At 40.8% G+C, this 22801-nt stretch overlaps 1 protein-coding gene across 2 annotated transcripts; it reads left to right on the top strand.

The window, feature by feature from the left end:
- Positions 1-6284: 6284 nt before the first annotated feature.
- PLIN2 (perilipin 2) lies at positions 6285-21447 on the top strand. Of its 2 annotated transcripts, XM_054583193.1 has the most exons (9): positions 6285-6351; positions 7411-7465; positions 7549-7744; positions 9289-9371; positions 9805-10057; positions 10634-10815; positions 11662-11796; positions 12482-12772; positions 21138-21447. In XM_054583193.1, the coding sequence occupies exons 2-9, from the start codon at positions 7436-7438 to the stop codon at positions 21276-21278; spliced, it is 1311 nt and encodes a 436-aa protein (XP_054439168.1). In that variant the 5' UTR covers positions 6285-6351; positions 7411-7435; the 3' UTR covers positions 21279-21447. The 2 variants fall into 2 exon arrangements, with proteins under 2 accessions (XP_054439168.1, XP_054439169.1); XM_054583194.1 differs by lacking the exon at positions 21138-21447 and having other exon boundaries at positions 12482-13348.
- Positions 21448-22801: the final 1354 nt, after the last annotated feature.

The following is a 22801-nucleotide window of genomic DNA, read 5'->3' as shown; positions in this document are numbered from 1 at the left end:
GGAATAAGTTAAATATAAATAAATAACAAAAAGTAAGCTATATTATGAATTCATTTAATGGTTACATTCACTTAGAGAAAATAAAAATACATAAAATTGTGACAGCACAGGATAATTTCAATTTATAAAATTTCAAACCTATAACTGTTACCAAACAGCATATGGGGTTCTGCTGTCCGCCACTACAAACTGTGGAGGCACAAGCTTGGTGAAAAAGGAAAGGAGTTGTCCATTCAAAAACTACACAATTTTGGATAATGGGCTTCTGTCTCAAAGGCCATTCCCTTTAAAATACCCTGAGACAAATAACTCCTCCACCCTTTGCCAGATAAGTTCTAGGCTGTGCCTGGAATTCCTTCTACCATTTAAAAATGCCATCCTTTGGAATAAGCATATGGCTGTAGCATGATTATCCAGGCAGCTTAGCTGGTTCCTGGCCACAGTCTGGCTCCAGGCTTCTTTTGGAGTCTGTGCTACTTTCCAGGATCTTGCCTGTTCCACGCTGCCCTTTCCTCTAGCCACTGCCTGCCAGCTCAGGGCCTGTGCCCCGTCCTTCTGGATTGCCAGCGCATCCACGCACCTGGCCAAGTGGGACTGTGCAGTCTAGAACAGTGCCAGTTGCCCATGCTGCTGCCGCTTCTCATGCAAAGAAGGGTTGGGAACACTGCCAGACCATATGGTCTCCAGGGCCCCTTCCTGGGCTAGCGAGGGGAAGGAGAAAAAGACAAGTTTCTGCACGCCCTCTGTTTAAATCTTCTACCCCTGAATCCTGCGTGTTGTGGAAGTGTCCAACTTGCCAGCCCATTCAGGCAAACTTCTACCACAAGGGTCAGCCCCCACAGCGTCTTTGCCCCTCCGCCTGCCACCATGATGCAAAAGCAGGTAGGAGCATTTCTAGCTGGGCGCAGGGGCCCATCGAGTCTGCCAGGGCGGGGTCATGCACCAGTTTGTTTACCCTCACCCTGGCGCTTGGCTCGCATCTGCTTAGGCCTCAATCCACCACTTTGGGGTTTCCTGCTACCCCTCCCTCAGTCCGGGGAAGCGAGCCTTTCATACCACCTGGGGTTCCCTCCCCCACTACCCAACTATCTGGTCAGCCCTCTCTGATACATAACCACCTACAACATTGGGAGGAAAAGAGGTGAGATGAAAAATCGATTTGAAATTTAGTGAGATGTATCTTTTGATTGCTTCTACCCAAGTTATCTATTTTAGATAGAGAAGGGAAGGAGCCATGGCAGACTAAAATACATGAAGTTCAGTTGGACAGAAGGTTAGCCTGCTTGGAAACTGAGTCAAGATGAAAGGCATGCAAAAGAGCAATTGCCATTTCCTTTACCAGGTATTTGGAGGGAAATAAAAGAAGAATGGCAGAGGATCAAGTTCAGGGATGAATAGGAAGGTAGATTAATTGGGTCATCAAAGAGACTCTTCCTGCTGGTGACCAGTTTGCATGGAGTTTGAACTGGTCAAAACAGAAATCATCTGGAGTCATGATTCGTTACTTGTGGCCCATTACCTTCGCCTCTGGTCCATGAGAAAGGTAGCTTTATTTAATTTCAAGTTTAGGTGAAAGGGAAAATGAACATAGTGATATTCCCCTGTGTTTGGCTGAGGCTGTCTGCAACAAGGGAATAGGAAAAGGCATTTTTCTCCTTTGAGATAATGTTTATAGGAAGGATATTGTAAAGCTATAAACAAGATAAGGCATTGGTATATATTGAAATAAGATAATACAGTGGGAAGGAACCCAAGATGTCACCTAACCCCTTTATCTTAAAGGCGCTGAGGCCTATAAGAGTCAAGTGTATTTATTACTTGAGCGCATATATCAAGTAGAGATGTACAGCATAGATTGCAGAGTTGAACATGCCTGGTTTGAGGCCCAGCTCTACCACTTACTAGTTTGTGACATACAGCTGCGGAAGACTTTACGGAGATGAAGAGCTGGGTCATACAGAGTGAGTATGCCAGATGGTGTAGGGGTTCAGAACAGGCCTTCCCAAAACATGCCACTTTGGCATTGGAATTATTTTGAGCAGACAGCAGACTTGTGAGATACTTTTACCTCTCCCTTAAAGAATTTAAATTAGGGGCCTTGCCCATAATAACAGCTGTCACCAGAAATAACGTTTTATGACCTATTTATAGTGCAGGGAAAATGTCTAATTTCTAAACATCTGCTCCTCTTATGATCCTGCAATGACCCTTTGAAGCCCCCAAGGCACCTTACCTCAATCTTAGCTCAGAATGTCATGTATGCCTCATTTTAACTTTCTGTCCCTGAATCTCTCATGTATGTGGGGTTTCCATTCACATGTATGTAATTAAATTTGGTCATTTTCTCTTGTTAATCTGTCTCATATCTATTTGATTAGTAGATCAAGCTGAAAGAACCTTGAAGGCAGAAGTAAGTTTCTTCTTTCCCCACAATGGGCAGGCATTCCAGACAGAGGAAATGAGGCTATGTCCAAAGAGAGAGGTATGAGAGGGAGGGAGCGCTTAATGGAGGAGCAGATGCATGTACATGTAGCTGAAGCATACAGTGCTTATGGGAGAGGGAAGTAAAGACAGAGGGGTGTTGGAGGAAGGAAGAGTTACCCTGCCTCTGGGAGAGGAACCTTCACTGCCAGATTTTTTTTCTTGCTATTTTACTATTACTTTGTATCAATAATATACCCAATGAGCTGGGACCGATGTGGCTCAATGGATTGAGTGTCACTCTGCAAACCAGAAGGAAGCAGCTTTGATTCCCAGTTAAGGCACATGCCTGGTTGTAGGCCAGGTCCCCAGTTGTGGGTATGTGAGAGGCAACCGATCAATGTTTCTCTCAAATATTGATGTTTCTCTCCCTTTCTTTTTCCCTCCCTTGCCCTCTCTCTAAAAACAAATAAATAAAATCTTTTAAAAATGTACACCCAAAGAAGGTTGAGTTGCTATGAACTCTAGGGAATATGTCTGTCAACAGGGTCTCCCATACTTTGCAGCCCAAGAAGGAAGACCAGACAGGACCTGGGGTTTTGCCTTCGCACCCCTTCTACTTCCCCTGTGAGCTGGGTTCTCTGCAGGCCAAGGCCCAGCAAGGCTGTCCTGGGCAAAAAGGCTCTGGGTATGGTTGGAAAACATTAATAATAACTACCATTTCTAAGTACCTGGCATTATTTTAACTGTTGGATGTAATGCTTCATTTAATCCACACAAAAAGCTTATGAAGTAAGCACCACCATTTTTTTCCCTCAACTTTTCGAAAATTTTTTTAGTTTTTAATAGAAATATAGCATGCATATAAAAAACTATATGTAAGTGTACAGTTTAATAAATTTTCACATGTATAACTAGCATCCAGAACAAGAGAAAGAAAATCACCAGCACCTAAAAGGCCCCTTGAGGCCCTATCAAGTCACTAGTCTTCCCCATCCCCCAAAGCAGGGGTTCCCTAATCTCGAGGCCTCAGACTTGTACTAGTCTCGGCTTGTTAGGAACCCGGCCGAATGGCAGGAGGTGAGCTTAAATGTAACACCCCTGAATTATCCTGAAACCATTCCCCCAACCCTGGTCCATGGAAAAATTGTCTTTCACGAAACCCGTTCCTGGTGCCTAAAAGGTTGGTGACTGCTGCCCCAAAGCAACTACTATCCTTACTTCTGAGAGCAGAACTCAGTTTGCTTGTCTTATACAGTATTATTTGTATACAGCTTCTTTCACTTACATTTCATTGCATGTAGTTATAGGTCTGTTCATTCTCTTATTGCTATATAATACCCTCAATCTCTTATTTTGAAATATTTTTAGTGCCAGGAAAGTTGAAAAACTAGTACAATGAATACCCAAATACCCTTTACTGAGACTGTGAAGGAATATTATTACCATATTTTGCCGTGTATAATGTGCACTGTTTTGCCCAAATTTTTGAGGGGAAAATAAAGATGTGCATTATATATTAGTAGTAATTCTGTATCTATATAAATGTTAATTCTTCTATTTATGTTTATGCATTAAAAGTGTAACTCTAGAGAGCAATATCGATATCTATACGCAAAATAACACCCTGGAATACAATGATTGGTTTTGTTTCTAAATATAAATAAACAAATAATTGAATAAAAAAATTAAAATGTAGATTTTTTTTCCCTGAAAGTTTGGGCCAAAACCATGAGTGCACATTATACATGGCAAAATATGGTATGTATTTCTATGTTATAGATCAAGGAACTAAGGTGAAGAGAATTAGACAACCAGCCTTGGTCATGCCCCTGGGATCTAGTCAGCCTAGCTGCTGCTAAGTCAGTCATAAAACTGTAGATAAATCCTGTAACTTCTCTGAGGCTGTTTCTTGATTGTTAAGATGGGAATGATAACCCCAATTCCATTGAGTTTCCATGCTGTTGTGAGGCTCAAATCTGAGGAACATGCAAAAATGCTTTGTGAAGAGTAAAAAGTGGTGGTTCTCAAAAGAAGTATTGTTAAAGAGGCAGGTTTCTGGGCCTTGCCCCTGTAGATCCTGATTCAGTACATCTGGGATAGAAAGCAGAATGTTTAACAAACATGCTAGGTGATTCTGATGAACTAGTTCCCCTCCCAAACTGTGAAAAAACATTTCTGTAAAAAATGGTTCTCTAGAGACTATCAAAATAACCTGGAGGACTTAAGTATTATTCTTGTCACTAGCTCCACCTTCTCACAGAGTCAGAAAGATGAAAGTTGCATGTGCAGAATTTGGTGCTTCGTCCTCTGTGAGATTAGAGAATCTGTCCCCAATATTTGTTCCTGAAGCTTTATAGATGTAATAGAAAAGTAAAAGGAAGTTGCTTATCCTCCAAGAGGACAAAGTGACTCACAGGGTTTTTTTAAAAAAAAGGAAAAGATGGAGCCATTAGTAGGTGAAAGGGCAAGAGTCCTCTATTGCAAAATAGGAGGTCAGATTAGTAGCATGTAAAAAAAAAAAACCATCATTACTCAAAATTCTGCACATTCCTGTCTCCCAGAGCAGAGGTAAATTAATGATAGGCACACCAAACATCTGCTTAGAGCACCAAGCCAGAAAGTCAAAAAAGAAAAAGTAATAATTTGATTGCTTAAATCAGTGAGGCTATCAACATGGTGGGTAGGACTTTTTTGGGCTTTCTAACATTTATCTTAGAGTTTAGTATTGTATTTTACCTTGAACTACATGGGGAGGGGGGTGAGAAATGCCATAATTGTTTTTCCTTGCTGAGGACCTGTAGGTGTATTAAATGGTGTATAAGGGACAGTTTTAATGGGTCAATTTGGAGGTTTAAATATGATAAACAGTATCCAGACGCATGCGACATTAGTTAAGTAACTGAGTGAATGCCTTTAAGGGCTTTCTACCTTGACACACAAACAGGTGCCCCCAGCTCTAGCGTCTGGGCTGCCTATACCAGCTCCGCGTTCTGGAGGCGGAGGACCCGGTGACCACCCCCAGCGCCTGGGAGACACCAGGGAGGCCGAGGCCCGTGGAACCGTCACCTGGAGATTCCCTGGCCAGTCATTCGGGGAGAAATCCACGGAACACCTACCCAGCTCTGGGCAGTTGCCCGGCCTGTTTGCTCAAAAAATCAGGTCGAAGTTGGGAATTTTACACGAGGAGAAAAACAACAACAACAACAAAACTGACTCATACGTTGATTTGTTTCTTTTAAAATAAACTAATGCATAGCCCACGACTTAGTCATCTTGCATAATAAGCATAGGCAGCTGTCAGCCCGGAGTGTCTTGCTGAGGAAAAAAGGGAGGATCGACCCAGAATGTTCAGGGTCTCTTTTGGACATTCTGATTCAACTTTAAAATAGAACTATGTATGAGAAATAGACTTCAAAGTCAAAAGAACAGTGAAACAAATCTCTATAGGTTCATCACTGGGTTCGAATTTTACAAAACTTTACAAGTTATTTGATAAAAATAAATCTAGAATTATTGTTTCCTTTTTTTTTTTTTTTAAGTTCTATGTTGAGGACTAATTGTAATCCTGTTCCTGTTAACTTGCACGATTCCACACTGCCGTTTCCAGAAACCCCAGAGGCCGCGTGGGCGCCCGCCTCACTTTTGCCATAGGCTTCCCGGGATCCCTAACTCAGGCAGAGCCCGCAACTCTGGCGGAACAGGTCTCACCCAATCAAGGAGTCGCAACGGAGGGACGCTGTCAAGGGCAACTTTCGGCCTAGTTCGCTGGGTGTTCCGGGTCCCGGGCCGCGGTCACGTGTTGTGAGGGGCGGGGCGGGCCAGAGTATATAGTCCCGTCCGCGGGCCGTGCTCTTCGAACGCCGTAGGTGTTGCAGGACCCGGGTTGTGGGGCTCTCGGGATCTTCGCCTCTGGGCTGCTGTCGGACGGTGAGTACGCGCCTTCTCTTTAACCAGCCATCTGGCTCGGCTCCTCCGCGGGGCTTGGGCTGGACGGCGTGGGGTGGTGGCCGGTGGGGTGTGCCCGCCTCCGGGCCCTGCTGGGAAGGCGTGGGCCTGGGCCTGGGCCTGCGCCGGCGCCTTCGCCTCCGACCCTTGCTTTTGGTAGTTTGTCTCCTTTTCTGCCAGCTGCTCTAGTACCGTTGTAGCTTTTTGGCGTGGTTGCAGGGTAACATTTTTCATTTGTCCCGAAAGAACATTACTTAAAAGGAAAAGCTAAGTTAGAACATCGTCTTAAAGCAAAATTGTGTGAGGTACGCAGTGACGTCAGGGCAATCGATGCTGGGGCCTGACTTCCCCCTCCAGCGCGGTTCTTACTCATTTCTTGTAGAAGTGGGACCCTTGGTGGCCAGAGAGTGAACTGATTGGCCCAGAAGTACTGGACTGCGGGCTGTGCGGGTTCTTGTAACTTCCAGCTCTCTTGCTGAGCAGCGAGGCGATTGTGTTGGTGTGGGTCTTTGGGACCACAATTTACATTTAGAGCCGCCCTGAAATGTTTCTCAGTTCCTGGGAGCACCTCCTTCCTCCCTTGCTTAATCACCGTCAAACTAGTTTCTTTGACAAGGAAGGAATAAACCCGTTCCCCCTTCCAGTGTGCTTCCACTCCGTAGTACTGACTGTCCAAAATGCCTTCTGATTGAAATCTCCCATTAGTTTTAACATGCGTTTTAACTTGGTTAGCATTTTTGCAAACAGATATTCCCCTTCAAAAGTCATTTCTAGTATTCTGGTGAAGAAATGAAAGTATCAGCAAGTTTGCTTTTCCCTGCTGTCTGTTTTCTCTTGAAGGGTTTACAAGGGAGCTCTGAAACTTTGCCTGAGGTGTTCCCCCAGGGGAGAGGTCTCAGCTGGAAGGTGTGAATAAGTGCAGAAGACTACACTTTAATCAATTTGAATTTTAATCTACTTGAAATTAGCATTTGCTTGAGTTGAGGAATGAATCTGGGAGAGTCTCGTCCTAGTGTCCTGAAATAAGTTTCTCTTCTGCAGATTTCTTCTTTCTCCACGAAGAAAAATGGTATCTGTTGCAGTTGATCCACAGCCGGTATGAATTTTAAATAGCTGTTTCATGATTCCTTTCTCTCCCCATGTTTTGAGAAGTTAATTCCCTCTCCTTCATGATTGCAGAGTGTGGTGACCAGGGTCGCCAGTCTACCCTTGGTAAGCTCCACGTGTGACCTCGTCTCCTCGGCGTATGTCACCACAAAGGATCAGCATCCTTACTTGAAGTCTGTGTGTGAAATTGCGGAGAAGGGTGTGAAGACCATCACATCGGTGGCTGTGATGAGCGCTCTGCCCATCATCCAGAAGCTAGAGCCACAAAGTGAGTTCTGATTCCCCCTCTCAAGATTTAATGCAAGGGACCTGTTGAAAGTAAGCCCAGAGCTGGTTTGAATGTGGTGAATGCCAGTCTAGTGCCCTAGAGCACACAGTGTCAGCATCAGGGAATTTTCAGCCTTTCTGGAGGCACATACTGCCTTTGTCTAGCAACTGCTGGGTGACCCTTGTTATTACAGAAGGCTTGCTTCCCAGCAATGGTAGATGTTCATGATAACTTTTTAAAAACCTTTAAATGCTTCTATGTTGGCAGCTGAGGTTGCCAGGAGAGGCAGTGCATAAACTGCAGTTGACTTTCTTGAGACCAGACAGTGTACATCAACTACTTTAAAAATAAATAAAAACATATTTATCAAGATGTAATTAACACACTGTACAATTCACACTCAATGTGTACAAGTCAATGTGTTGTGGTTTTTTTGTTCTGTTTTTTAGCCTGAATAAGCTGAGCAAGCATCACCACAATCAATTTTAGAACATTATTATCATCCCAAAAAGGATTATCATACCAGTTTCTGTTTGGATGATGAAAAAGTTATGGAAATGATATGGGTGATAGTTGTACAATATATAAGTACTTCTTTTTTACTGTGGAATAATATTCCATTGTGTGGTTAGATTATATTTTATTTATTCATCAATTGATTGACATTTGGGTGCTTTATGTTGATTGACATTTGGGTGCTTTATGGTGATAAGAATAATGAATGATACTGTGAACATTTGTGTACTTGTTTTTGTGTGGAACATGTTCTGAGTTCTCCTGAGTAATTACCAGGAATGAAATTGCTGGGTCATATAATAACTGTTTCAGCCTTTGAGGAATTGCTAAACTTTTCCAGAGTGGCTTATCATTTTACATTCCCACTAGCAGTGTATCAAGGTTTATGTCTGAGCCCTTTTGAATGAAGGTTTAAATCATTCACTTAAATGGGTAAGGCATGGAGTTTCTGGAGTAAAAGGAACTTTAGAGACCAGTTTTCTAGCTCTGCTACTTCCCAAATGAATTTTAAAGCTGGTGCTTGACTTGATAATCATTAGGGGGAAGCTTGGACTAAAATCTAGGCCTTGTCAGGGAGATCCAGGGTGCTGTTAGCATAACCATTTCCTGTTGCCACATATTGAATTAAGTTTAGGTGGGGGTTAAACTAACACGGAAATGATAATTTTGAGAGTTCTCAGAAACCTTATTCCTGAATTGAGGGTTCAGGGGAAGCTTGGCTTCTCTTCACATTAACCTTAGGAGCCAATGGATGAGGAAGAAGCTTCTTAGCCAGCTTCCTACCTGGCTTGTCATTCCTTCTGCCTGCTGCTCCTCCACCCCCTTATTTCCCTGTCAGAAGAAAGTTGCCAGCATCCTGCTGAGCCTCTTCCTGTCTGAGCGAGAGAAACCAGGCAATGCATAGTGTGACAAATGAAGGTCATTTTATCATTCTTGCTGTTTTTTATAGCTAAATATTTAAGGTATGATAATATGCATTCATCCTATACCTACAGTGCTAATATTTTCCCCATCTGTGATTATTCTAGTTGCTGTTGCCAATACTTATGCCTGTATGGGGCTGGACAGGATTGAGGAGAAACTGCCTATTCTGAATCAGCCAACAAATCAGGTGAGCTTGGGACAAGAAGACTGAGGCTTTCTACCTCACCTGTTTTCATGTTCTATATATTTAGTATAACTGGTTCTCATGTGGTGTTTGGTAAATGCAGAGATGGTATACAGAACCTTGTGTTGCTTGGTGTCTGAGAGCACATCCACTAAGATAAAGGAACAGACGTGTCTGCCTGTATGTAACATAAATTTTATATGTTTACCTCATTTGCTACTCCAACAACCCTTGAATGGTGGCAGGTAGAGCAAGTATACCTGATAAGGAAATTGAGGTTCATTAATTCTAAGTGACTTGCCTAAGACCTAAACCCAGAGTGAAAGGGCCCGACTCCTTTTATAACTCTTCAGCTATGCTGCCTAAGTTAAGACCTTCAATATGTATTTATGCCCTTGTTTCTCACTAGCCAAGTGATCTGTTTTTCTACTTGTAGGTTGTTGCCAATGCCAAAGGTGCTGTGACTGGGGCCAAGGATTCTGTGGCCAATACCATCACGGGGGTGATGGACAGGACCAAAGGAGCAGTGACTGGCAGTGTGGAGAAAACCAAGTCTGTGGTCAATGGCAGCATTAACACAGTCATGGGGAGTCGGATGATGCAGCTGGTGAGCAGTGGAGTAGAAAATGCGCTCACCACATCAGAACTGCTGGTAGACCAGTACCTCCCTCTCACTGAGGAAGAACTAGGTAAGTGGATTTTTGTCTTGAAATAGTTTTGCGTATCTTAAGTCAATCTTTTAAACCAGCTTCATGGAGATATACTTTATATACCAAAAAATTCACCTTTTTTGTCTAAATTTGCAGTTTCTCAGCATCACCTCAGTCCAGTTCTCCCTCAGACAACCACTAACCTTTCTGTCTTCATAGATTTTCTTTCTTTCTTAAGTTTCACATTGAATTGTGCATAGTGTTTTGAAATTTTAGGAAGAATTAGCCTAGAGAAATATTTTCTACAAATAGATAGTTAATGGACTGCTTTGCAGAATCATTGAACATTTAGTGGCTACTGTATGCCGGGTTCTGTGTTGCCCAAGAAGCTTGCTCCAGTGGGAAGAGATGTGTGTAGATTCACCTGTCAGATGCAGTGGTAAGTTTTAGGTAGCCATCAGCCCATCGGTAGACATGAGTTGTCTTGGGAAAGTGTGTGTATAATTGCTAGGTAGGTTAATAGAATCAACAAAATCAAGATCCAAGTTAGAGTCCAGGCCTTGTCACTTACAGCTTTGGTCCCTTATGGTTTTTGTCCCTTCTTTCTAACTTCAGAAAAAGAAGCAAAAAAAGTTGAAGGATTTGATACCGTTCAGAAGCCAAGTTATTATATTAGGCTGGGATCTTTGTCTACCAAGCTCCGCTCACGTGCCTACCAGCAGGCTCTTAGCAGGGTGAAAGAAACTAAGCAAAAGAGCCAAGAGACCATTTCTCAGCTCCATTCCACTGTTAACCTGGTGAGTATAAGTTCATTTAAAGGTATTTGGTGTGAGATCATTAATCCCAAGGGGTGAAAGTAAATGTGATCATGAGGTCCAAGAATTTTTAATTTTAATTTATGAACAACCCAATAGAAAAATGGGTGAAGAGTAAACAGACAACTCACAGAAAAGGAAGTATAAGTAGCTGAAATATATGAAGTGTTGTTAATCTTACTCTGAGGTGTCAAATTATAGGTTCCTCTCTCTTCCTTACACAGTGGCAAAAGTGTGATGCTGTGGGCAGTGGTATAGAGGAAGAGGTGTACTTGTGTACTTCTGGAGGATTTGAGGGGTGGTAATTTTCTGCTAAGAAAGTTACAAACACACCTATTCCTCGGCACTTTCACTTTCAGAAACTTGTTCCACAGATACTTATGTTTGTTTAGAGTTGCAGAAGACTATAAACAATGCATGCCAGCTAATAGGGAACTAATTGAATTGATAGATCACAAAAGACTATTGTGTAGGCTTTAAAGATTGCCAAGTTACAGAAGAGTATGTATTGTACAGCCATTCTTGGAAGGGAAAATGCACAACTGACCACAGGGAACAGGAAGTTTGAATTTCTTTCTTGTAATTTTTTCTTATATTTTACACTGTGGAAAACTGGAGGTAAATTTGTAGACAGTGGTTTATGATTAAATAGAGGCAAGAAAGAACTATGGTTACTTGATAATAAGTAACAGTGTTGGCAGGGATTGCTTTCCTTCAACTCTTACAGATATTCTTGGTTTTTAGGTTGTGTGATTTTCACCATAGGTTTGAGAACAGGCTGGCACAAATGTCTGACTAGTTCCTTCGTTTTATTTCAATGTGCTCTAGATTGAATTTGCCAGGGAGAATGTGCATAGTGCCAACCAGAAAATTCAGGGTGCTCAGGACAAGCTCTACCTGTCCTGGTTGGAGTGGAAGAGAAGCATTGGCTATGATGACACCGATGAATCCCACTGCGCTGAGGTAAGACAATTGGGACGCACTCGTCCACGACAGTTCCTGAAGAGGTCCTACCAGGCTTTTATTTCAGTGTTGCCATAGTTCCTCTTAGAATACTGTTCTTCAGCAAAAGTTTGAACACAAAAGCAAAGTTATGTGGCAGAAAAGCCAAATGGTACAGTAACTTTAACAACCTACAGATATGCATATTGCCCCTAAGGTATACAGCTAAATGAGAAACGTGGGCCTGGCCCTCAGTATAGACTAACAGGGCATATAAACATTTTTACTGTCATGGTATTTTTTAACAGCATAAAACAGGGGCTCTGAGACTATATAGGAAAAGTACCTAACTTAGTCTTGGAGTGAGGATGGGTGAGTCAGATGACTTCCTGGAAGAGGTGTGTTAAGCTGGAACTGAATGAGAAAATAAACTAGGTGAAAGGGTAGTAAGGGGACTAATGTTCCAGACAGAAGAAATAGTGTGTTGTAGTCCTCAAAAGTGGTTCTTTAGGTTCCAGAAGCTAGTACGCATATCTGTGAAATGTAAATAAAAATATTGCTGCTGCACTCAGGATTGTTATGAGAATTTTAAAAAGTTGAAGAATCTGCATATGTGGTGGACACATAACTAGCATACTGTAAATGAACTAATTCATACATAGCATTGTTAGGTTCATGGCTAATTTTAAATTTGTTTTATTTTTAGCATATTGAGTCACGTACTCTTGCTATTGCCCGAAACCTGACTCAGCAGCTGCAGACCACGTGCTCCACTCTCCGGTCTAACATCCAAGGGTTACCGCAAAACATCCAAGATCAGGCCAGTCACTTGGGGTTGATGGCTGGAGACATCTACTCAGTGTTCCGCAATGCTGCTTCCTTTAAAGAAGTGTCTGATGGCTTCCTCACATCTAGCAAGGGACAGCTGCAGAAAATGAAAGAGTCTTTAGATGATGTGATGGATTATCTTGTTAACAACACACCCCTCAACTGGCTGGTAGGTCCCTTTTATCCTCAGATAACCGAGTCTCAGAAAACTCAGGACTGAGGTGCAGAGAAGGACACAACCAGCCAGGAGGCCCAGCAGCCTGAGCACAAAACACATTAATCCTGTCCCTATCACTAGTGCATGGTGCAGCCAGCCAGATGACACCTTTTGTTATATTGAAAATAACCTGCTAGACAACTCTGAACTGGGGGAAACAGCTAGCTAGAAAAAGATCCCTTCATTACAGTCATTTCCAACTGGATTAAGATCTTTAGAGTTTCTGGCATTAGCAGATAAGTTATTTTGCTTACGTGGCTGGTAAGAAAATAATGATAAACTGGTCAGGGGTCACCAAAAATCACATTGCATTTATGGTCTCTTTCTGCTGCCACTGTTGCTGTTTGTTTGCATTGAATAAAAACACCTTCATGTCGGCTGTCATGTGAACTGGATCTGCTCCAGTTTGGTCTGAGCAGGCCTCATCACTGGTTTGTCACACAATGCATGTTTATACAACTTCAGGGGTTTTTGTTATGTTTTCATAAAGGAACACACCCTGTGAGTTCAATAAAATTCACTACAGAATAGATCAGTTTTATGCTATGTGTTCCAGTGCTTCTGCGTTGCTTTCATTGAGCTGCTTGGCCGGTGTGACAGGGTTCTTAATACACATGCATAAATTCCAATTGGGCCGTTAGAGGGAATTTGGCAGTATAGTAACATTGGAAGACTAATGTCAAAAATGGAATGTGCGATGACAGGTTTTAAACAAGTGAAAACGTAATGTGCATATAAGAATTTTACTGGGTGACATTTGCCTTTATCTGCGCATTTAGTGGGCCCCTTGAGAGGGTTTTTAAGCCAGTAGAAGGACCTCCTCATGACTGATTGCCTTGCTGAAAAGCAACCAAAGTGAAAATAGGCAAGTGAGTGACTATTTGCATCAGTTTCACATAAAGGCATTTCTCACCCAGGGGCCACTTAAACTGTGAGGCCTGGAGTGAGATTGTTCAGTGTCCAGTTTCAGCTGGACTCTGTTGTCACTAACTTTCCAGAAAGTCACTAAGAGTTGTTAGTGGGAATCAGGAGTGTCCAACCTTTTGGCATCTCTGGGTCACACTGGAAGAAGAAGAGTTATCTTGGGCCGCACAATAAGTACATTACAACATGTAATCACAAAAACTCATATTTTAAGTAAATTTACGATTTTCTGGTGGGTTGCGTTCACAGCCATCCTGGGCTGCATGTGGCCTGTGGGCCACAGGTTGGACACCCCTTAGAAGATCACGTGAGAATAATCAGCAGTTAAAAGACTTTGGACCCCCTGTAGAAAAGGGTTCAACTTAACCTCCTGTCCAGGATGTTTAGACTTTTAGCCCCTTCAATGCTGATCAGCTACTTAGGAAATATAAATCTACTTATAAAAAAGCTGCAGGATGCCAGATGTTTCCAAAAAGTCATAGAATTTGTGAGCTAGGCCTACATGCCCCTGCCTGTCCTTACTAAAAGGTTAGCAAGACTGCCCTTCAGAGCCAAAGTCGAAATTTTAATGTCTCCTCTTTCTGCCCTGGTTTGCCTCTTCCCATGAAAACAAGGAGGCAGCACATAACGTTACATGCACTGGTGTGAATGAGGCTATCAAAACTCAGTTATAGGGCTAAATTTTCTCCCCTTGAGAAATCAGTAACAGGAATCAGTAAACAGGTGAATTGAATTGAAGGGATTGAGATTCTTGAAGCTAAGAAGCTTCTGGTTTGGTGAAGATGGGACTGTCATGGTATATGGGCTTTAGGAATAGAGCTTATCCATTCACTTGTCCGCCTGCCTGCCCCCAGTGACTGGCATTTTCTATAGCCTCTAAGTTTTATTTAGTTTAAATTGAATATGACCTTGCCCCTCTTTGCCTCAGAACTCCAAGGCTGGCATTTTGTCTTTTATTCAAAGTGGTTGAGAAATTCATATACTATTGCTTTCTTACTTGAATATAAACTTGCATTTTCCTGTCATAAGAGTTATAGTGCCAACTGAATTGCTTGTGAAAAAGAGACATGTCAAAGGCATTCTATGTAAGCGAGACAGTATGAAGGAGACCTCTTAACTTCTAGAACACTACCAGCCCTTGCTTTTTGCCATGAGCTATGCACTCTTGTGGTTTTGTCTTTGTGTCTCAAGTTTGTGCCTCAGGCCATTTCATTCTGTTGTCAACATGTTTCAAAATTTGCAGTGTTCTTGTGTCTTAAACTTTATTGTATAAACTGGCAGTTTTGGTCTAACAAACTTTTCCCCTAGGAGGGCAATTCTTTTGAGGAAAAAACCTAGGCCTAGCACAGTAACTATGGCAGGTTTTTAAACATTTAGCAGCATGAAGCTGGTCATGGTGTTCCTGAACGTTCAAGGATGTATTTCCTTTGCATGTAATAATAATATTGGCTTTATGGTTTATTCTGGGTGAAAAAAAAATCAAAGAGATGTGATGTACTAGCTATTAATATCTTGACCTTAGTTTTCCACCTGTCATAAAATTAGTGATCCCTCAACAGATAGAAGTGAAGTGTCTGAGGATGGGCTGTCTTTTTCTCATTTTGCATGAGAGACAAGGGGACACCATCTATGGGACAGTGACATGTAGTGTCTTTAATTTGTTAGTTCAGGTGTGAGTATATACTATAAGGTCATGATTACTAAAATATTTTTACTTTGTTAAGGCATTATAGGTATAGAAAAACAAAAAATTAAAAGGGAAAAAACTAAAATTTGGTTTGCCTGAGATACCTTTTTTAGATATCATTTAGCTCATGGAGGTGGTAGTGAGGGAAGGACGAACAAGGAGCAGGACAGATATTTGTGCATATATCTGTCAGCTGTGGGGGGATGGAAAGGAGGGCCTCTTGCCAGCCTGACCTTCCTGGGTTCTCGTGGACTTGGGACTGGGTCAGCTAGGCCTTGTCCTCTTTCAGTTTCAGGAGTGACCCAGCACTGAGGCCTGCATGGGTGTTGGTCTTGTGAGATGTCCCTCTTCTGTAGGCCAAAGTATTTGTAGCTTGTATCTTAAAGGGCAATACCTTTATGCTATAGGTGTTCACTTTACCAACAGTTATCCTATATTTCCACAGTAACCATTTGGTTAAGATGTTTGTTAAGAAACATCTTAAGTTTCGAGTCTGACCTGTAGCAGCTTACTTCATTTGAATGGTGGAGACACTGGAAAGATAATAGCATCAAACTGTTCAAAAAGAAGAATAAGAAGTCTCTTCAGGCTTATGGTCAGTTTAAGCCAAAGACACGTTTTATGGTGTCTTCCCTATTCTCCGTGCTCACCTTTTGAGATTCTGATGCCACTGTCCCATGTGTTAGAAATTGCTGATTCCTGGGAGAAATGGTGTCAACTGGATCCTCACTAGGATAGTCCCAGGTCATATTTCTGGGGCTGGTGAGGAGTCAAGCCCTCTTGGTCACCATCCGGCTGAGGCTGAGCTCAACTGAGAGGCAGGGGCAGGGTACTCAGGTGGAAAAGGCTGAAAAGGAAAGTCATACCCTCAATTGGTGCTGACGTGGTAAAAGCGGGCAGGTTACTGAGTTTGACTGTGAGATTGCTGAATAATACATCTTTAGTTAAGATTGTCATTAAGATGACTAAGCGAAACGAGAGGAAGGCAGTGTGAAAGGCAGTTGTTTGGAGGAGGTGGAACAGTTGGCTGGGATTCTTTCATGCTTAATTTGCTTCCACTGGGCATATAGATTAGAGAGAAATGGATTATAATATAATGAAAGGCTGTGCATCTCACAGGGGAGACTAGTCTTGATATAGAATGGACCTTCTAAGTTATCTACCTTGGTACTGGCTTTATGAAAGTGCTCTTTGAGAGAGCCATATAAAAGATATTAAAGCCATGTCATAATATGTACATTTTGAGCTAACATGACAACATCTATTAATAGTTGTTGCACTTACTGCTTAGTGACAATGTGAATATGTAGGTAGTTACATTATTATATGTACCTGCATTAAAAAGGATTCGATTCAGTACTTGAGTTCCTAATAGTATAAGGCATGAACTCTGCCTTGCTGAGAATGTAAACACCACAAACTGTCCTCAAGAGACTTATGAAAGGCTTAGGGTAAGCTCGTTGATGAATATTCAAGTAATATCCTGGTATAGCACTATGTGTCCTTCACTTTTAATGGTCCCAAGTTGCTAATTTTTAAATTTCCTACCTTTATTACAAAATTAACCTGTAAAATATGACATCTCAGCATAAGGCTGTACAGAGCAACAATTTGAGTTTTAAGTTTTATTGACCGAAGTGAAAGAGAACACTAACTTAAATCTCCTCTTAAGAAAGTAATAAAGAGTGTTATTAATTAACATTTTACAAAAGTAATGAACAGATTAAATGGTACTTTTGTGTAAATGTCAGTGATGAAAAATGGTTACCATTTAAATTGTTTTGTTTTGTCTTGGATATATACTTGGGAGTGGAATTGCTCATGGGTTATAAGGTCACTCTATGTTTATTTGAGGAACTGCCAGACTGTTTTCCAAAGTGGCTGCAGCATTTATATTCCCACCAGCAGGGTATGAAGGTTCTGATTTCTCTGCATCTTCACCAACACTTGTTATTTAACTTTGTGATTCTAGCTAACCACTTAAATTATAAATGAATAAGAGTTGATGTCGCATACTGTGAATTAAGGACTTTTTCTTTTTCATTGTCTACTCTATGGAGATTAAAGGAAAACTCAGCTAAGGAGGTAGCTAATATATTTAGCAGATTGATTCCCTTATATAAAGTGGCCCGAGTGAACTCTTAGTGTGGATAAAACCACATCATCTTCTCCTGCCTTTCCTGTCTATGCCAGGAATTAACTGGGAGGACTGATAAAATGCAGATTCCTGGGTTCCACCACCAGAGAATCTGGTTAGTAGGTTTGGAGGTAGTACCAGGTATCTGCACTTTTAAAAAGCAACACCTCCCCTTCTCCACCGCCTGCCAAAGAAAAAAATCATCCCTAGTGATTCTACTGCAGGTGAACCACTATCCACACTTTGGGAAGCAAAAGAAATAGGAAACAAATGATATTAGCTTGAGACAAAAATAGGGATAAGGTTACATGTAGTCCCTTCTCTCCAAACAAGATCTTCAGTGTGGGCTCCCTAAATGTTGTATTTTAAAAAGACCTACTATTGATGTATCTGCTTAAATATCAAATACAAAGGAATTAGCATTGACTAGTTGAATGTTGTGCAGTGGGTACCAAGAATCACTTTGATTTTGTTGCAGTAAGTCCCAACCTGTTCCCTAGGCTGAGTTCTAACCAATTCCACTGATTCTCCTAAGCCAAGGACAAAATACTGGTACAAGAGGGTGTTCCTGCTACAGGGTACAGGTGTGTCCCCACTCAAGCTCTATCAAATTGTTCAAGTAGAGGGTAAAGAGAGAGTACAGCAGAACCTAGATGGTACCGCCCCTGTAACTTGCAAGTGCATAATCAAGCTGAATATGCAAACTATTTTGGATGGGAAGAGATTTCTGTTAAACCCTCAACAGAGTTGGGCTTATGTGTTTAGTATTAGAGGTAATCATTACCTCTTACATTATTATCCTTTTATGGCCTTCCACGTAGGAATTACTTTTATACATTTATACAAACAACAATTTTAATTTTTCTTTTCACTTCACTATTTCTTCAATAGTTATTTTCTACTTCAGAATAATTCAATTGTCCTGATTCTGTGTCATGTTTACCAGCGTTATGTGCCAACTCACCTTTACTAGTGAGTTAAATTCGCACAGATGGGGTTTTTTTGTTTGTTTTTTTCCCCTGTAGTAGCCTCCCCTCTCCAAGATCCCAGGCCACTACTGTCCTACCTTCTTGCCAATTAGAAAATGGTGCCTTATCCTCAACATGTGGAGTGTCACCTTCTGGAAAGTCATAATAAATATGCAAATTAATGAAGTCTGGGATAGGAAAGGTGCAGACTGTGGTGGTATGGTGAGCAACCTGCAAAGTGTGCACAGGGTCCAGGAAATCCTAGTATGGTCACTTGGTTTTCTTTAAAAGAACATACTATTGCTTTCTTGTCCTTTTCAGGGAGGGACTATGGTTATCTCACTAGTTTCAAAGTAAGCATCAGATTCTGAGTTTGGCTTCCATCACTGATGAACATTCACAGCAAGAGACTTCTACACTCCTTTGATACTTGTTCAGGAAAATCAAAAAGATTTATTGTATAAATCTGTGAACTGAATTCTGCCACATTTCTAAAAACCCCATGAAGATTGTCAGGTACAACCACTACATTTTAAACTCACCATTGGAAACTTGATAGAATATGGCTACCTTCTAGCTGCCGGCTCTCTCCTATTTCTTTCACAGCCCTGATTCATATGGCTCTCCTAAATCATCTCAGGGACTAGGGGTACTTTTTGGGATGGTAGTGGTGGTGATGGAAACTTCTCTTAAAACTCTGTGAAATTTCCAGCCTTTGTAAAGAACTCTATTTTAGGTCAATAGGTGACTTTGGAGGTTTTTGTGTGTGGTGGTATTTAAAGGACTAATGAGAAAAGCTACTGTTTATCGAGCACCATTTACAAGCTAGGTACATACTACCTTTATTCATCACCTACAACCCACCAGTTAGGTATTGTCCTCATTTGACAGGTAAGGAAAGAAGTACACAAGATGCATGGCAGAGTGAGGATTTAGCACAGAGTCTTACTGCTGTCAAAAGTGTGGTTTTTTTCTGTTTTAGCATTCTAGGCCTTTGCTAGAAGAAAGCAGTAGCTTGTTTTCTTGTTTGGGACCCAGAAAATCCCTCTGCCTATATCTTCTTGTAGCTTCCTGTCCCATTTTTACATTTATTAGAAACAAATAAAGTGATATTTGTTTTTCTTTTTCACTTTTAATACAAAAGTGAAAAGAAAAGGTTAAAGTATACAGTTATTCGGAATAGTTCTGGAGAGAAAGATAAGCAAGGTATGCTTTTAACCTAAAAGGACTAAAATTACAATTGTTGACTTGTCTGGCTGATGCTCTGAATCCATTCATATAAATATTGCTGGCTTTTGTGGATATCAGGATGGATATCATCTTTGCAAAGAAACATTCATGAGTAGTTTTACAATGCCGTTTGGTCTACCCAAACGGAAAGCCTCAGGAACAAATGGAAGTTTGTGCCTCAAACCAGGCAATCCTCTGAGCACCTGGTTCTTAGGGAAAAGTGCAATGAAGACCACAAAGAGCCAGGTAAGGGGGCTCAGTGACCAAAGGAACATTATTCTTGTTTGTTATTTTAAACAGTATTTTTATTTTTTAAAATTTTATTTATTTATTTTAAGAGAGAGGGGAAGGGAGGGAGAAAGAGTAGGAGAGAAATACCAGTGAGTGGTTGCCTCTTGTGTGCCCCCACTGGGAACCTGGACTGCAACCCAGGCATGTGCCCTGACTGGGAATGGAACCAGCGACCCTTTGGTTTGCAGGCCAGCACTCAATGAGCACTCCACTGAGACACACTAGCCAGGGCTAAACAATATTTTTAGAAATTGTGATGAAATATGCAGAGCATCAAATTTACTATTTTTAAGTATACAATTCAGTGGCATTAAATATATTCATAATGTTGCACAAACATCACAACTAGCCATTCCCAGAATTTTATCCTCATCTCAAGCAATAAACTCTATACCCGTTAAACAATAACTTCCCATTTTCCCTTCCCCCTCTGGTTTTTGATGGATTTTTTTTTTTTTTTAATTTTGTTTCTGTTAAGTAATCAGGAAATTTTTCTCAGTTATCAAGATTCCACCCTTAGGTAATTTATTAAACCTCACTAATTTTCTGCTTCTAATCTGCTTTTGGCTAAGAAACATTACTTAGCTTGTCAAAATTGTATGTAAACTAAGAATTAATAGAACTTACTCCTAAAAGGCTTTCCAATGAAGAGAAGAGCTAGGACTTTGATGGCTATTTAGTAAAAGAACTTTTGCTTTCTCAGTTCCTAAACATTTCCAAAAGGGTTTATATTGTTGGAAGTCCGGCTTATAAAAAAAAGTAGAGCATTATTGTTTTTAGGAGAATAATTGATAAATGAATAACCAGAAATGCTTTTATTTCTTGTATTTTCAAAAAGTTTTCATTTAATAAATCTACCACTAGTCACTATTCTTTTAAAGAGAACTTTCCTTTTATAGTGCTTTTTATAATACGAGTGAATTTGGGGAATAAGGCTATAAAACACCTTGCCAGAAGGCACAACTATAGACAAAGTAAGGTTCACCCCCATGCAGTAAGTAATGTCTCCATGAAATCACCCGAAACTGCCAGCTTACTTTAGTAGTGTTTGTTTTAATATCCAAGATTCTTCTTTTACAGGTATTTGATTTCACTGCCATAGACTTGACATCTGAGACTGATGAAATTCCAGATATTATAGCTTTGGAAGAAGAGGACGAATCAGATCATTCACATGCTAATAACCCTGAGTCTGTTCAGGGCGAAATACTGAAAAACTAACAAGAAAACACTTCTTTGAATACAAAATTTATGTCACACTAAACTTCATATTTACTCATATATTATTCCTGTGGCTTTTGGGATTAGTCTATTGGGGATTAATCTATTTTAATATAGTCTTTCAAAATTTAATCATTGAAATGCCTGTAATAAAAATTGGTCTATATAATCTTGAATCATTGTGCGTGTGTTTGTACTAATGCAGTGAACATTGTGTGCTGTTTGGCTTCCAGGATTCATTTCTGCTTCTGGTAACAGAACCTTTGTGTCTTTTAGGGAAAAGGATTTATCAGTGGATATGTTTCCTTTAGACTAAGGGTGGGCCTATGACTAAAAACACATCATCTGTGGAGAAGCAAATCATGATGGGTAAAGGCTTAGACTCTGGGTTCTAATCTTGGCTCTGCCACTTCTAGTTGTATGACCTTAAACAAGTTACTTAACTTCTGTGTACCTCAATTTCCTCATCCATAAAATGGGGATAATAGGTTTGTCATGAAGAATCAATGAATTAACATTTGTAAAAACCTTAGAGCAATACCTGACACAGAGCAGCATTACCGAACTATTAAGTAAATCAAGGGTCAATCCAGTAGTGATAAGCATCCCTAGTATCCAGATTGTAGTTTTGAAATACTTCCTCCCACTAAAAGAAATCAGGTTTTCATGGGGAAATCGCTGACTGTAGGTCTGAGGAAATGTACAAAATGAGCTTTGAACTTCTTGTTATTCCTGATAGCATGGAAGCCAATTTGAAGAGGTTCCCATTGACCAAAGATGGGCAATTTTGAACTTCAATAAGGATAATAATTTCAATAGATTAAACCCCATCAAGTGTGAACCCCATCAAATATTCAAATATATCATAAATAAGCAATCTAATTGGTCACCTTCAGAAGATAATAGTAAACTAATTCTTTATCTTGAAAACTGGTAAATAAAGGGAAAGAATCAAGAATTCAGCCTTCCTTATGTCTGTACCACTAGGTAAACAAATAGTAAATAAGGGAAAACTTTCATAAAAGTATTGCCACCAACAAATGAAAAATAAATGATGCATTACTCAGTTTGAGCTGCTATAACAAACTACCTCAGAGTGGTTTAAACAACAAGCATTTATTTCTTCACAGTCCTGGAGACTGGAAGTTTGAGGTCAGGCTTCCAGTTTGGTCGAATTTTGGTGAGGGTCTCCTTCCAGGGTGCATGAAATCAGCTTCTCTTTGTGTCCTTACATGGTGGAAGGGCAGAATAATGAAGGATGTTCCCTTGTGATTGTTATAAGGGTACTAATCCCATTAATGAGGGTTCCACCCTTATGACTTCATCTAATCCTAATTATCTCCCACAGACCCCACCTTTTAATACCATCATATTGAGGAGTAGGGTCTAACACATACATTTTGGGGGTGGGCACAAGCATTCAGTACATAACAAATGATAAATTCGAATTTCAGCATTTTGCTATTCCCAACGAATTAATGGATCGAGGCATTCAGCATTAATGTCTGTCAATGGCATGAACA

This window comes from Pteronotus mesoamericanus, unplaced genomic scaffold (genome assembly GCF_021234165.1).
Source record: "Pteronotus mesoamericanus isolate MK-2021 breed Mesoamerican mustached bat unplaced genomic scaffold, CSHL_Meso_final contig_73, whole genome shotgun sequence".
NCBI lineage: Eukaryota > Metazoa > Chordata > Mammalia > Chiroptera > Mormoopidae > Pteronotus > Pteronotus mesoamericanus.
This window is presented reverse-complemented; position numbering and strand designations above follow the sequence as displayed.

Bases quoted from the DNA above. Each gene is read 5' to 3' on its own strand.
- PLIN2 (XM_054583193.1), top strand. From the start codon at position 7,436: ATGGTATCTGTTGCAGTTGATCCACAGCCG. The intron at 7,466-7,548 runs GTATGAATTTTA...TCATGATTGCAG, and splicing joins TTGCAGTTGATCCACAGCCG to AGTGTGGTGACCAGGGTCGC. The intron at 12,773-21,137 runs GTAGGTCCCTTT...CTTCTTTTACAG, and splicing joins ACACACCCCTCAACTGGCTG to GTATTTGATTTCACTGCCAT.